A 14,791-nucleotide genomic window follows, 5' to 3' on the forward strand; every position below is an offset into this window, starting at 1 on the left:
GCAACACCTGTCCTGGGCTCGTGACCATGTTAGTTGGATCTTAAATGACGAAAACAATGTCGTGGTAAGATGGTTCAAATGACTCTGAGCACTATGGGACTTAACTTCTGAGGTCATCAGTCCCCTACAACTTAGAACTACTTAAACCTAACTAACCTAAGGACATCACAAACGTCCATGCCCGAGGCAGGATTCGAATCTGCGACCGTAGCGGTCGCGCGGTTCCAGACTGTAGCGCCTAGAACCGCTCGGCCACTCCGGCCGGCGTGGTAAGATGAGTCCCGATTTCAGTTGGTAGGAGCTGGTTGTACGTTGAGTGTGATACATGCTCCATGAAGCCATGGACGCAAGTTGTCAACAAGGCACTGTGCAATCTGGCGGTGGCTCCATAATGGTTTGGGCTGTGTTTACAGACAACTGACTGGATCATTTGGCCAACTGAACCGATCGCTGACTGGAAATGGTTATGTTCGGCTACTTGGAGACCATTTGCAGCCATTCATGGACTTCATGTTCCCAAACATGCTCCATGTCACGGATCCACAACTGATCGCCATTGGTTTGAAGAACATTCTGGACAATTTGAGCGAATTATTTGGCCACCCACATCGCCCGACACATATACCATCGAACATTTACAGGACATAATTGAGAGGTCATTTCATGCGTAAAATCCTGCACCGACAACACTTTTGCAGTTATGGACGCGTATAGACACAGCTTGGCTCAACATTTCATCAGGGGACTTCCAACGACTTGTTGAGTCCATGCGACATCGAGTTTCTCCCCTATGCTGGGCAAGATACTGGGAGGTATCCCATGGCTTTTGTCTCCTCAGTGTATATACAGCTTCAGTGAAAATACCATCACGATAAACTTGTTACCAATGTTCATATTTAAATGTTAAATTTAATTGTAAAAGATAAAAGATAAAAATGAAGTTCCTTATTAACTAAAGTAAAATAAGCAGTTATAAAAATCACAATTTACTATACTCCGTTTGATTCTTGATTGAAATAGCACAGACAATAATGACAACGATGTCATGCACCTTCAGCATAGAAAACAACATTCGGAAGTAAGTGTTAATGAACTGGCGTCCGGACATGCACAGTTTCCAGCTTTATTACAGAGGCTGCGCTCTAATATGCGCTGTACCATGCAGCCACATTATGCATGGTTTCCTCCTAAAGGATGGTAGTGTTCCTAATATGTCATGCCCTAGCGTTATCTTCTGCCATAGTAATTGGTAACGTCATGTCCGATTCACTTCCCTTACTGATTCACCTTGTAGTGGATGTGGTACAGCGTTGTACACAATGGTCCCGTATTCGAATCGAGAACTTGCTGATATGGTGTTTACTTACGGAAAGGCAAATGGCAACGGGCGGCAAGCGGCAAGATTGTATCAGGAAACCTACCTCGCCTACAAAAACCACACCATTCAATGTTTTCAACTGTGTTTCGTCGTTTGTCTGAGACAGTGTCGTTTCAGGAAGCAGGGAATCATGAAGGACATGCCCGAAATGTTCGGACACCAGATCTGGAGGGAAATGTGATTAACATTGTGGAAAGCCACTGCCATGTCAGTACCAGATGGTCGTGTGGAACATTTTGCATGACAATTGTTACTACCCTTATCAATTACAGTGTGTGCAGGGCTTACTGGCGAGAGTTTGGTCATTGGTTTCTTCACCAGGCAACCACGATTCCGGGATTTGTGTCATCTAGCCTTTTCACAGCTGAGACCACCTTCACGCGATCTTAAACTTTCATAACAGTCATCTGTGGGATAATATGCAGAATCCCAACGGTATGGTGAGAGCGAATCATCAGCATCGATGCAGCCGGAATGTGTGGGCTGGGATAATGGGCGACCAGTCTTCCTTCGAAGTCGCCTAACAGCCCGGAACTAGTGGCATTTTTTTGCGGGTACTTTGCCTTCCCTGCCGGAAGAAGTGCCATTGATAATTCGAAGTGTTATGTGGCAGCTACATGATGATGCTCCAGTCCACTTCGCCGTTAACGTCCGGACGCATCTCAATCGTGTCTTCCCTGGTCAATGGATCGGACAAGGGGGTGTAGTTGCATGATATGCTCGTTCGTCGGATCTCAAGCCGTGCAATTGCTAGTTATGGGGCCATCTCAGAAGTATCGTGTACGCAGAGCCAATTCCAGATCTGGTGAGACTGGAGCAGCGTAATGATGCTGCGTTTAACACTGTTCGGATGCAGGCTGGCTGTTGTGAACGTGTGTGACAGAATATGCTACGGCACTTCACACATACTTTGAGGAAACTATTTTCAATGGGGTTGGTGGTGTTGTTTTGGGGAAGAGGCCAAACAGTGAGGTCATCTGTCTCATCGGATTAGGGAAGGTCGGGGAAGGAAGTCGGCAGTGCCCTTTCAGAGGAACCATCCCGGCATTTGCCTGGAGCGATTTAGAGAAATTACGGAAAATCAGGATGGCCGGACGCGGCATTGAACCGTCATCCTCCCGAATGCGAGTCCAGTGTGCTAACCACTGCGCCACCTCGCTCGGCGTATTTTCATTGCATGCTGTAACTGTGGCTGCATGGTACCGCGCGTATTGCAGCGCAGTCTCTGTAACAAAATAATATTGAGTAAATGGTATCTAGCATGGAAACCACGCATTTCCGGACGTAAGTTCATTACACCTTTTTTTCAGTATACCCTCATCGATCAGTCCCTAGAGTTTGTACAAGGTGGAAAAAATCATCCTACAGACAAAGGAGTTACGACTCGTGCGACGCACAAAGCTGCTCCTGTGCCCTCGGTCTCCCCTCCCCCCCCCCCCCCCACAACTCCCCTCCCCCATCCCTGTCCAGCGGCAGACACCTTGCGCTCACGTATAGCCCGTTATGAGAGCGGCGACGTTCCGCCGGGACGGCCCCTGAATTGGCCAGCTCCTGCCGGAATATTAGCTCCCGTCCTCCATCCTGCCGGGAAATTGCCTCCGCCAAAGGAATTTCGCACGACCGGAAGCAGGAATAAAACGGGGACCGCCGGAAACGATGTGCGGTAATTGCGCCGGACTCAGCTGCGCGTCAGGAACCCAACTGTGCACACGACTCTGACCAACGTAACGAGCTTCACACGGCTCTATTCCGGGAGAACTGTCACGTAAATTAACAAAGTTACATACGTTCAGAATACTAGCAAGTAAACTTCAATCTTTTTTCTCACTCCTTTTTATTTAGTCGCTGCATCGATGATGAGACCGCATCAGTGAAAATGGTTAGCTTGAAAATTTTCAGCTAATAATAGAATTTTTTCGCTATACTCGATCTCCTGCAACATTATAGACAAATGTGGCTTTTTGCAGGAGTCTGTCCTCCGTGGAACGATACTACAGTGTCCACTCACATTAATGTGACCACCTGTCGAAAGCCAGAAAGTCCATCTTTTGCAGCGCTGAACGCAGCGATGGGTGCAGGAGGAGAGTCAGTAAGGTTCTGGAAGGTATGTTGAGGCACGCCGATTCCAGTGGCGTGGCCAGCTACGCTGGGTTTCGTGCGATACAAAGTACTTCTACCATGTGGTGTTCTTCCCTTCGCCTCTCCCGACAACAGGCTAACATCCTCCGCCGTTCTGAGAATGAAAACATGGTCGAGGGAGGATGTATTCTTTTTGTTGCGTGTGTGATTGGCTTGTTTCAAATGGCTCTGAGGACTGGGGGACTTAACATCTGAGGTCATTAGTTCCCTCGACTTAGAACTACTTAAACCTAACAACCTAAGGACATCACACACATCCATGCCAATGGCAGGATTCGAATCTGCGACCGTAGCAGTCGCGCGGTTTCGGACTGAAGCGCCTAGAACCGCTCGGCCACCACGACCGCTGGCTTGTTTCAACATTTGCTCATTTTCAAGCACGTATCTTCAGCTTATAACTTCATTTTACTTTATAATATATCGCTGGTACATGAGTTAAAATGTAAAATGAGGCTGAAAGCTTAAGACACGTAATTTAAAATGTCCAATAGTTGAAACTGGCCAACCCCACACATAATAATAAAAATACAGGCTACCTGGAACGTGTCCTCGTTCTCAGAAGACGCTGAGGCTGTGGACCCCCCCAAAAACTAAATTTTAAAATCCACTGCCGTCTTCATATCGGCTGTACCAGGTTGAACCATGGTTTCTTAATCCGTAATTACCCCCCTCCCCACTATTGTAGTTGGGGGGCCCCCCTCACGGTGCTCTATATTTTGTTGGAACGCCCCCAGCTTTTGGCACTTTGCTCTAAAAATGCTCTCCCAGCTTCCTTGATATTGGTGTTCCTGGACGACCCTTACATGATTACGCCCGTCCTCAGTTTTCTTCGTGAAAGTGGTTTGTCTTTCCAGATTGAAGTACCTGCATTTCCTTCCCTTGGTTAGTGATTTGGGAGACTTTTGACCTCGCCTCCGCGCCAGCCAGGTTTTCACCCTTTTCACTTCGTTTTGTCTGCTCTTTTGCGACGTTTTGTTTCCCCTTTCCTGCGCCTTCTTCAACTGGTGCTGTTCCAGTTGTGTCGTGATCACAGTATGGTGTGGCGGTCGGCAAGGGTTGACAGTGGTGCTGCCTCCCATCGCGCGTAGCGCCATTGGGGCGCCCCCCACTCTCGCCCTTCCCCACCTCCTCGTACCCTCCCCGCTCCTATTCTTGACTCTTCTTGCCACCCAACGTTCCTTTTGCCTCTTTGTTTGTCTGTTTTTCTTCCCCATTCACTGAACTGTGCTGTTTGTATTGTTATTCTCTTAGTATCTGTCATGTGAGGTCAGGGGACCTATGACCTCACAGTTTGGTCGTCGTCCCCCTCCTACCCTCCCCCCACACAGTCAATTAAGCAACCAACCAACTCAATCGATGGTATAAACAGCTTGTTCGAGGTGGTCTCACAGATTCTCGATTGGGTTACATTCAGGAACTTTGGTGGCCAGGGGAATACAGTAAACTTATTATGGTGCTTGTCAAGCCATGCACTTAGACTGCGACCTGTGTGACATGTTGCACTGTCCTGCAGGTAGATGCCCCCTTGCCGAGGAAGAACAAACTGCGCGTGGAGGAGGACATTGCCTCTAAGGTAGATAGTTACTTGATCCATTGTTCCTTACAGAATGATGAGATCACTTCGGGAATGCTACGAAAACATTTCCAGACCATAACGCTCCCTCCTCCAGCCTGGACTCTTCGAGGATTGTTCAAAGGCGTTTCCTCTCAAATATTTCACGCCACTGGATCATAAAACGCAATTCATCCGAAAAAGCCACTCAGTGGCATGCGAATTCCAGCCTTTGTCAACAATGAACAGCGTCTATGAACCAGCTACCTGTTGCCGAGGCAACGTTCTCTGAACAATCGTTGACAAGACACTATTGTGGTAGCCCTGTGATTCGCCTGGGCAGTAAGCTGCTGAAGAATCCCATGTCAGTTCTCCTGTACACAATTCCGCAGCTGTCGTTCACCTGTAGTGCATCACAACTGCCTCCACACTGATTTTGGATAGCACCATTTTGCCATGCATGGTGCACTTCGACTACGGGGACACGCGAACTGTTTACAGACTTAGCCGCTTCGGAAATTCTTGCGCTCGTTCACCGCAAGCTAATGATCATGCCCTTTTAGGTGTCAGATAATTCGCTCTGTTTCCGCATTACGACAACGACTGTACTGTTTACCATGCGCTTCGGCCCATCCCATCCCCCCTCCCGCCCCGTCATACTTTAATACTTTACTTACTGTACATTGTATTCATATCGGGTCTCCAGCCAGAACATCTCGACATCTGGACACAATATTTCGGGGCCCATCTGGCCACCCATCTTCAGGTGAGTAGGCCGTCGTACTATCTCACCGGAACTGAAATCTAACACCCTGCGGCGGCTCCTTTGTACACCGCCCGTGGGTACACCGCGCGTGAGCTAACATAACTGCCCTCTAGCGACAGGCACAACAGCGCACCGGTGGGGAAAGCTCCCAGAAACGATAAATCGATATCAAACACTACTGACAGTTTTTGAAGACCGAAACAAGGACCTTTGATTTTAATGTCAAACAGAACAGGGTTCCAACTCTTACTTAAAGGATATCCCTTATCTCTGTTTATAATATTGTCAGATAGCCAGATTTGAATGGTAGGTCCAGTACCGCGACGCAGGGGCAAACACTTGTGTCTCATCGTACAACATTCTATGTCCTTTTGTAAGAGAATGTTCCACCACCGCAGATTTTTCTGGCTAAAAATAAACGCGTGTGGCGATGATGCTCCATGCACCAATACTGGACCGTACGAATTGTTTGTCCAATACAGACTTTCCCGGAATGGCAGGGACTTCGGGCTTTCTCAAACCTAAATCATCGTTCACTGAGCCCAGTAGGGCTTTGGTCTTAGCAGGCGAATGGAATACACTTTTAATATTAAATTTCTTTAAAATTCTATCTATTTTTGAAGATATGCTCCCCGCAAAAGGTAGAAAAGCCACCGATTTACTTGTATCTCCCATTGCTTCACGCGAAGATCCAATCTATAGAGCACGACGGATCTGATTCTCAGTATAACTATTCTGCTTGAACACAGCTTTTAGATGGTCTATTTCCTCTGTCAAACCATCTGCACCTGAGATGACGTAAGCTCGTTTTACCATTGTACATGGGACCCCATTGCGCTGGTGCGATGGATGACAACTTGATCCATGAACATATCGGTTCGTATGCATGGGCTTACGATAAACACTATGTCCCAATGTCCCATCATCCCTCTTGTAGACCAATACATCTAAAAACGGAAGTTTTCCATCCATTTCAACTTCCATCGTGAACTTACTATTGGGATGCAGGCAGTTCAGACGTTCTAGGAAGCAATTTACAGCATCCCTCCCATGTGGCCATACCATAAATGTATCATCGACGTATCTCCAGAAACAAGTTGATTTTAAAACGCGGTCTTCCGCGCCGTGGCCTCAAAATCCTCCCTAAACAAATTGGCCACTATGGGGGATAATGGACTCCCTATAGCCACTCCGTCAGTTTGTTCAAAGTATTTGTCACTAAATAAAAAAAATTATGTTGTGTCTCTGTTTTCCAAAGTTCCTCTTGAAGATTCTTTGCAGTTGATTGGTGAAAAATTGGACGAGGAAATAACTTAACTTTGTCGCCATGTGTTGACATCGACGTATTTATTCTAGCCTTCGTTAAGCACTGAAGTGTATAATACAGAGAAACCTCACTAATTAGAATTAAGTGAGGCGAGTCCCAGTCCGAATAAATGAATGTCAGAATTACATAAAAGTTTTCCAAAACAGCTACCTGGAGCTATGTTTAAAAACGTGATATATTCTGCACGTAGTGGTTCAGTAAGTACTTGACTAACTGTCTTTCCTGATGTCCTGTCTGGGATAAACTGTGCGAAACACAAATTTCTCTCTTCTAAAAAAGAGGCGTTACGCCGATTACGGAATCTGAACAGCCAATAGCACTAACATTAAAGTTTGTTTGGCCTAATCTATCTGCAGATCTTCCACTGTAGCTTCCAGTTCTATTCCTCCTGCAGGAATTCGGACACAGCGTTGTTGTTTGTAACAGGCATGCACGACATCACTAATGGTACCCAGTTTTGGTCCAGTTACCCGTTTTTGTTTCCCGAATAGACTACCCTGTTTTGCAATTGATGTGTTTGGATATGCCACACTTGAGACGCTATCTTGTGGAGTTACACGACTTGAATACTCGACTCACAGTCACTCTGAGGGATTGCCAATCGCCGCAGAGCTGATCCTGGAATTACAATCAACAATAAGCAGAATTTCTCTGCAAGCAAGTTAGGCTTCAGGTGGTGACAAAAGATAGGTCTTCGGTGGTGCTGAATTGCTGACTTCTGGTATGGAATGTCGTGTTCTATCAGCTCATTGCCAACGGCCTTGTCTACGTCAACACACAGATTCATGTCAGATCACTGAAATTAAGCAACGACGAGTGTGACCGGTACTTGTATAATTGACCGCACTGGTACGTCACGAGCAGTTGGCAATTTTCCCTTCGCTACAGGGGTTATGGAATAAGGTTCCTGATTACCAGACTTTGGGTCAATGTCCTGTACTGAATTATAAACGTCTGAACAGTGTTTTATGGACTGAGGGCTTATGAGATTGTTGATGGTAATCCGTCCGTCGGTTGAGAACGTTAAGCTCGACGGTCCCCATGGTTATCTTCGAGAAGAGTACGCGGCACTGGGTTCCACCCTCCCCCTCCTCTCAACATTTCGAACACAAAAATGACATTACACTACACACAAACTCATTATAGTCATCTACAAGTACAAGGTAAACTTAACACAAAAATCTGACACTTCGCAAAGGAAAAGGGTCAGTGTGCGCGAGAGACAGGAAAAGACTTTGCAATTAGGTGGCTGTATGTGCCCTTCGGCGTTTCCCAGCCAATCATGCCATTAGAATTCATTTTTGAAGGAATCACTTATCTAACGCTGTATGTCGTACGGAGCGAGTTTATACTGAAATTTATCTTTTTGTTGACTATTTTCTGGGCTCTGAATTTATGTATGTACATAAGGATATACTGCCCCACAGCACAGATGGGCGCTACAAAGCGGAAAGCTAACCGGTGTTCAAAGTAACAATTTCATTTAAGTGCTGCGTACGCATACCAAATATACAGGCCCGGACCTCTCTCCGCTTCGCTGAATTTATGAAAGTATGTGCTGTGTGAATATTTTCTACTATGTTGTGAGTCAGATTGCTTTAACGCACTTCTCTTCATTTTGTATCCCTTCAAAAGATCAGAACATATTTGTCACTATCTATGAGAGTATACTAAACTTCTTTTTAAACACAAATACAACTGTCACCGTGTGACAACTGAACACACTTTTACGCTTAAGATAGAGACGGATTATAAGCCCATAGCGCGACTCCGATGCGGGTATACAAGCAATGACATGTAGGCATGGGGTTACTTTGTCATTCGTGTCTTTCCGACGAGCGGGCGGTAAATGCGGAAACGTAAATTATCGTTGTTGTTGTTGTCTTCAGTCCGAAGACTGGTTTGATTCACGTTTCCATGCAACTCTATCCTGTACGAGTCTCTTCATCTCTGAATAACTACTTCAACCTACATCCTTCTCAATCTGCTTACTGCATTCATCTCTTGGCCTCCCTCTACAATTTTTACCTCCCACATTCTCTCCAATACTAAACTGGTGATCCCTTGGCGTCTCATTATGTTTTCTGTCAACCTATCTTTCTTTTGGTCAAGTCGTGCTTCAAATTTCTTGTCTCCCCAATTCTGTTCAGTACCTGCTCATTAATTACTTGATCGCCCCATCTAATCTTCAACATTCTTTTGTAGCAGCACGTTAGAAAAGCTTCTATTTTATATTTGACTAAACTGTTTACCGTCCATCTTTCTCTTCCTTATGTGGCTACACTCTCAGGAAAGACTTCCTATATTCGATGTTAGTAAATGTCTCTCCTTCAGAAATTTTTTTCTTGCCGTTGACAGTCCACACTTTATATCCTCTCTACTTCAGCCGTTATCAGTTACTTCGCTGCTCAAGTAGCAAAACTCATCTATTACTTAAAGTGTCTTATTTCCTAATCTAATTTCCTTAGCATTACTTGATTTAATTCAACTACTTTCCATTATCTTGGTTTTTCGTTTGGTGATTTTCATCTTCCCTTAAAGACACTGTCCATTCCGTCCAACTGCTCTTGCAAGTCCTTTGCTGCCTCTGACAGAATTACAATGTCATCGACAAACCTCAAAGTTTTTATTTCTTCTCTCTGAAATTTAATTCCTACTCCAAACTTTTCTGTGTTTTCCTTTACTGCTTGTTCAATACAGAGATTGAAAAACACCGTGGATAGGCTACAACCCTGTCTCACTCCCTTCTCAATCACTGCTTCCCTTTCATGCCTCACGACTCTTATAACTGCAATCTGATTTCTGTAGAAGTTGTAAACAGCACTTCGCTCCCTCTATTTAATCCCTGCTACCTTCAGAACCTCAAAGCATTTCAGTCAACATTGTGAAAAGCTTTCTCTAAGTCTACAAACGCTATAAACGTAGATTTGTCTTTCCTTAACCTATCTTCTAAGATAAGTCGTACGATCAATATCGCCTCGCGCGTTCCTACATTTCTCCAGAATCCTAACTGATCTTCCTCAAGGCCGTTTTTTTTCATTCTTCTGCGAAGAATTCGTGTTAGTATTTTGCAGCCATGACTTATTAAACTGATAGTTCGGTAATTATCACATCTGTCAACACCTGCTTTCTTTGAGATTGGAGTTATTATATTCTTCTTGAAGTCTGAGGGTATTTCGCCTGTCTCATACATCCTGCTCACCAGATGGAGGAGTTTCGTCAAGGCTGGCATTTCCATGGCTATCAACAATTCTAACGAAATATCATCTACCCCAGGGCCCTTGTTTTGACTTAGATCTTTCAGAGCTCTGTCAAATTCTTCTCGCACTTTCATCTCTCCCATCTCAACTTCATCTACCTCTTCTTGTATGTCTATGATACTGCCTTCAAATTCATCTCTCTTGTACCTTCCATCTTTCAGCTTTGCCCTTTTTGCTTAAGTCTGGTTTTCCATCTGAGCTCTTGATAATTATACAGCTGCTTCTCTTTTCCCCAAAGCCCTCTTTAATTTTCCTGTAGGCGCTATCCGTATTTCACCCAGTGAAATATGTTTCTAAATCCGTACATTTGCCCTCTGGTCATTCTTGCTTAGGCAACGGCCTTGCCGCAGAGGATACACCGGTTTCCATCAGATCACCGAAGTTAAGCGCTCTCGGACGTGGCCTACACTTGCATGGGTGATCATCAGGGCCGGCATGCTCTGCTGCCATTTTTCGGGGTGCACTCAGCCTCGTGATGCCGATTGAGGAGCTACTCGACCGAATAGTAGCGGCTTCGATCAAAGAAAACCATCAAAACGACCGGGGGAGCGGTTTGCTGACCACACGCCCCTCCTATCCGCATCCTCGGCTGAGGACGACACGGCGGTCGGATAGTCCCGATGGGCCACTTGTGGCCTGAAGACGGAGTGCATTCTTACTTAGCCATTTTATGTCAACTACAGCGATGTTATTACCAAATGCGCCCAAATAGAACCAACGAGCTGTTATTCTTCTCTTTGCTGCTGAACGACAAACAGCCAGACACCCATCGGCGATTAAAGATTGTTTATGGGGCAGTGAAGGCGAAACATCGGGAAAGATTGCGACAAGGGGTGATGCTGCTTCATGATAACTCATGTCTCTATATTGCAAATGCCGTAACTCCTAAGTAACGGCAATCCAAGTGCGAGACATTCGAGCACCCGCCTTGTGGTCTTGACCTCTACCCAAGCTATTATCACACCACCAGGGATGTGCAGGAAGCAGTCACGGATTTACTGAGACAGCAGGGGACGGTGTTTTACCAAAAGATATCTTCTACCTGAGCGTTGATGGGATCATAGCCTCAATGCTCGCGATGGTTTTGACGGACTGGCACACCCATTCCGGAATATACGGCCTTCTAATAGAAATTTATTGATAACCTCTTATACATGCGTTACTCATTGTCGTCCACGGGTGAAGAAAATGGGAACAGGGGGATGCGTTCAACATTTGACAGTAAATGAATTTAGCACGAATGATTATCTGATACAGAAAGGCAGCACTACATTTCACGATACTAACTGATCCGAATTATCGCGAATTCCGGACTGATGATGTCCGAACTATTGCAGGTTTACTGTAATTTTTTAGTTACTGTCCAGTGCGCACGGATTTAAATCTCGGTACCTTTAGAACAATGCAAACGTTTATAGCTCACAGAAAGCTGACACAGAATGCGCGAGATAACACTGGCAAGGCGATACGAGTTATCAGCAAGACAAGGGTGTGCCGTTGTTTCGCAGGCAGATTATCTGCGGCGAGCGCTCAGATAACAGGCGGGCGCTATCGCTGGCCGGCGCGCGATACCGACCTGTGATGACCAGCGGGTTGGTGCACGGCGCCATCAGGTTGAGGTCCTTGCACGTCATGTTGCCCAGCTCGCTGCTGTTGTCCCACGTGGGGCCCAGCCACGTGAAGCGGAAGCAGTACGTGTCCTGCAGCCTCACCGAGCCTGTAAACCAAGCATGAAACCGCTCATCTCTCACTGTGAAAATACACTTAACAAACTGTTCTTAGCCGGACAAGCATCAACAGGGGTGGTAAAAAATATGAAAACTCAGAAAACACAACACATTACCCCGACGAATACGGTGTAGGAAATCCGTTGCCATTCAAAACAGCTTACAGTCGTCTCGGAGTGGTTAAATATGAGTTCCGTGTGGTTTTCAACGGAATCTTACACCTTTCTTCCTAGGAAACAGTGGCATTTTCAGGTAACGATGGTGGAAGTGGACAGTGGGGGAGATTGGACTTTCCTCCCTTTGGTCACAAAACCATCCCTAGACAATCCGAGCTGTGTGAACAGAAGTCCCATCGTCTTTGAACACAACGTCAGTACTGTGGAAACATTGTCCCATAGGATGGACTTGATAGACCAAAATGACCACATAATCCGTAGCTGTAATGCGACATAACAGAGTGCTCATGGGGCTCATAGAATACCACGACATGGCTGCCCAATTCATCATTGGACCCCCGTTCAAAAATGGTTCAAATGGCTCTGAGCACTATGGGACTTAACTTCTAAGGTCATCAGTCCCCTAGAACGTAGAACTACTTAAACCTACCTAACCTAATGACATCACACACACATGCCCGAGGCAGGATTTGAACCTGCGCCCGTAGCGGTCGCGCGGTACCAGACTGTAGCGCCTAGAACCGCTCGTTCACACCGGCCGGCTGGACTCCCGTCATGTTTTGCTTTTAGGAAGTAAACTAGGCTGGAAGTTGGAAACAGTACATGTACGTACAAATCGCAAATGAAGCACGATAAACCTACAAACGCACGACGCAGATGGATTACCTATGCGTTTACGTCTTAAGTTATATTGTTCTTGTTCCAGCAATAACATTGCTTTCATCAATGGAGGAGGAACTGTCAGGAGACTGTAAATCAAACGCCTTTTGAGCACATTCCAGGAAAACCCTATTAAGCTCATCAATTTTAGATCTTGGATGATGCACTGGCAGAACTGCCGGAATAGCCATGCGCCTTAGCATGTCACTTCCGGGATTCGGGAGCAGGCGCCCCGGCCCTGGATCGGATCTGTCCGAGGGTTAACGATGAGGCTCGCTGTACCAGCCAGCCTAAATTTCGTTTTTAAGCGGTGTCCCACATCCGAGTAATTGAATTGCGAGGTGATACTGACGTCCCGCCTCAGTTAAACGAATCACAAAATTTCAGAAAAGTTTTGCATATTTTCACGTGTGGAGGAAAAAGAAAGGATGCTTCTCTTATAGAGAAGCTCCATTCGCTAATCGTTTTTATATCTAGCCATGTCCGTGCCCCTGAAACAACTATGATAACAAATAAAATACCAGAACAATATGTTGCACTAAATCACTCGGAACCTTGAAATGAGAACAATGTCGGAGCTAATTTTCACTATGTTCAGCTTACTCTCGAGAGATAAGCTTAAAACTTCTAAAAGACTAAAGCCACACACACCAGATTTCAAAGTAAGATAAATTAATCGACTGCTAGAGATATAAAGTATACTGTTCGTTGCAGTTGACTGACACAAAGTTCGACCATCTAAGCGAGTTGAACGAGTTCGCAATATTAAGTTAAAAGTGTTCTACCTACGCTCAACGTGTGTTTTATTACCATTCCCCCCATGAACCATGGACCTTGCCATTGGTGGGGAGGCTTGCGTGCCTCGGCGATACAGATAGCCGTACCGTAGGTACAACCACAACGGAGGGGTATCTGTTGAGAGGCCAGACAAACGTGTGGTTCCTCAAGAGGGGCAGCAGCCTTTTCAGTAGTTGCAGGTGCAACAGTCTGGATGATTGACTGATCTGGCCCTGTAACAATAACCAAAATGGCCTTGCTGTGTTGGTACTGCGAACGGCTGAAAGCAAGGGGAAACTACGGCCGTAATTTTTCCCGAGGGCATGCAGCTTTACTGTATGATTAAATAATGATGGCGTCCTCTTGGGTAAAATATTCCGGAGGTAAAATAGCCACCCATTCGGTTCCCCGGCGGAGACTACTCAAGAGGATGTCGTTATCAGGAGAAAGATAACTGGCGTTCTACGGATCGGAGCGTGGAATGTCAGATCTCTTAATCGGGCAGGTAGGTTCGAAAATTTAAAAAGGGAAATGGATAGGTTAAAGTTAGATATAGTGGGAATTAGTGAAGTTCGGTGGCAGGAGGAACAAGACTTCTCGTCAGGTGACTACCGGGTTATAAACACAAAATCAAGTAGGGGTAATGCAGGAGTAGGTTTAATAATGAATAGGAAAATAGGAATGCGGGTAATCTACTACAAACAGCATAGTGAACGCATTATTGTGGCCAAGATAGATACCAAGCCCACACCTACTACAGTAGTACAAGTTTATATGCCAACTATCTCTGCAGGTGATGAAGAAATTGAAGAAATATATGATGAAATAAAAGAAATTATTCAGGTAGTGAAGGGAGACGAAAATTTAATAGTCATGGGTGACTGGAATTCGAGTGTAGGAAAAGGGAGAGAAGGAAACGTAGTAGGTGAATATGGATTAGGGCTAAGAAATGAAAGAGGAGGCCGCCTGGTAGAATTTTGCACAGAGCACAACTTAATCATAGCTAACACTTGGTTTAAGAACCATGAA

General features: G+C 45.5%; 1 protein-coding gene across 1 annotated transcript in view; it reads right to left on the bottom strand.

Moving 5' to 3' along the window:
- The window catches only part of LOC126281909 (uncharacterized), a 140,460-nt gene that overhangs the window by 93,985 nt on the left and 31,684 nt on the right, over positions 1-14,791 (bottom strand). Inside the window, exon 2 of the mRNA XM_049981234.1 lies at positions 11,999-12,139. Within this exon, the coding sequence (XP_049837191.1) occupies positions 11,999-12,139 (141 nt within the window). The remainder of the gene's footprint in view (positions 1-11,998; positions 12,140-14,791) is intronic.

This window comes from Schistocerca gregaria, chromosome 7, assembly GCF_023897955.1.
Source record: "Schistocerca gregaria isolate iqSchGreg1 chromosome 7, iqSchGreg1.2, whole genome shotgun sequence".
Lineage (NCBI taxonomy): Eukaryota > Metazoa > Arthropoda > Insecta > Orthoptera > Acrididae > Schistocerca > Schistocerca gregaria.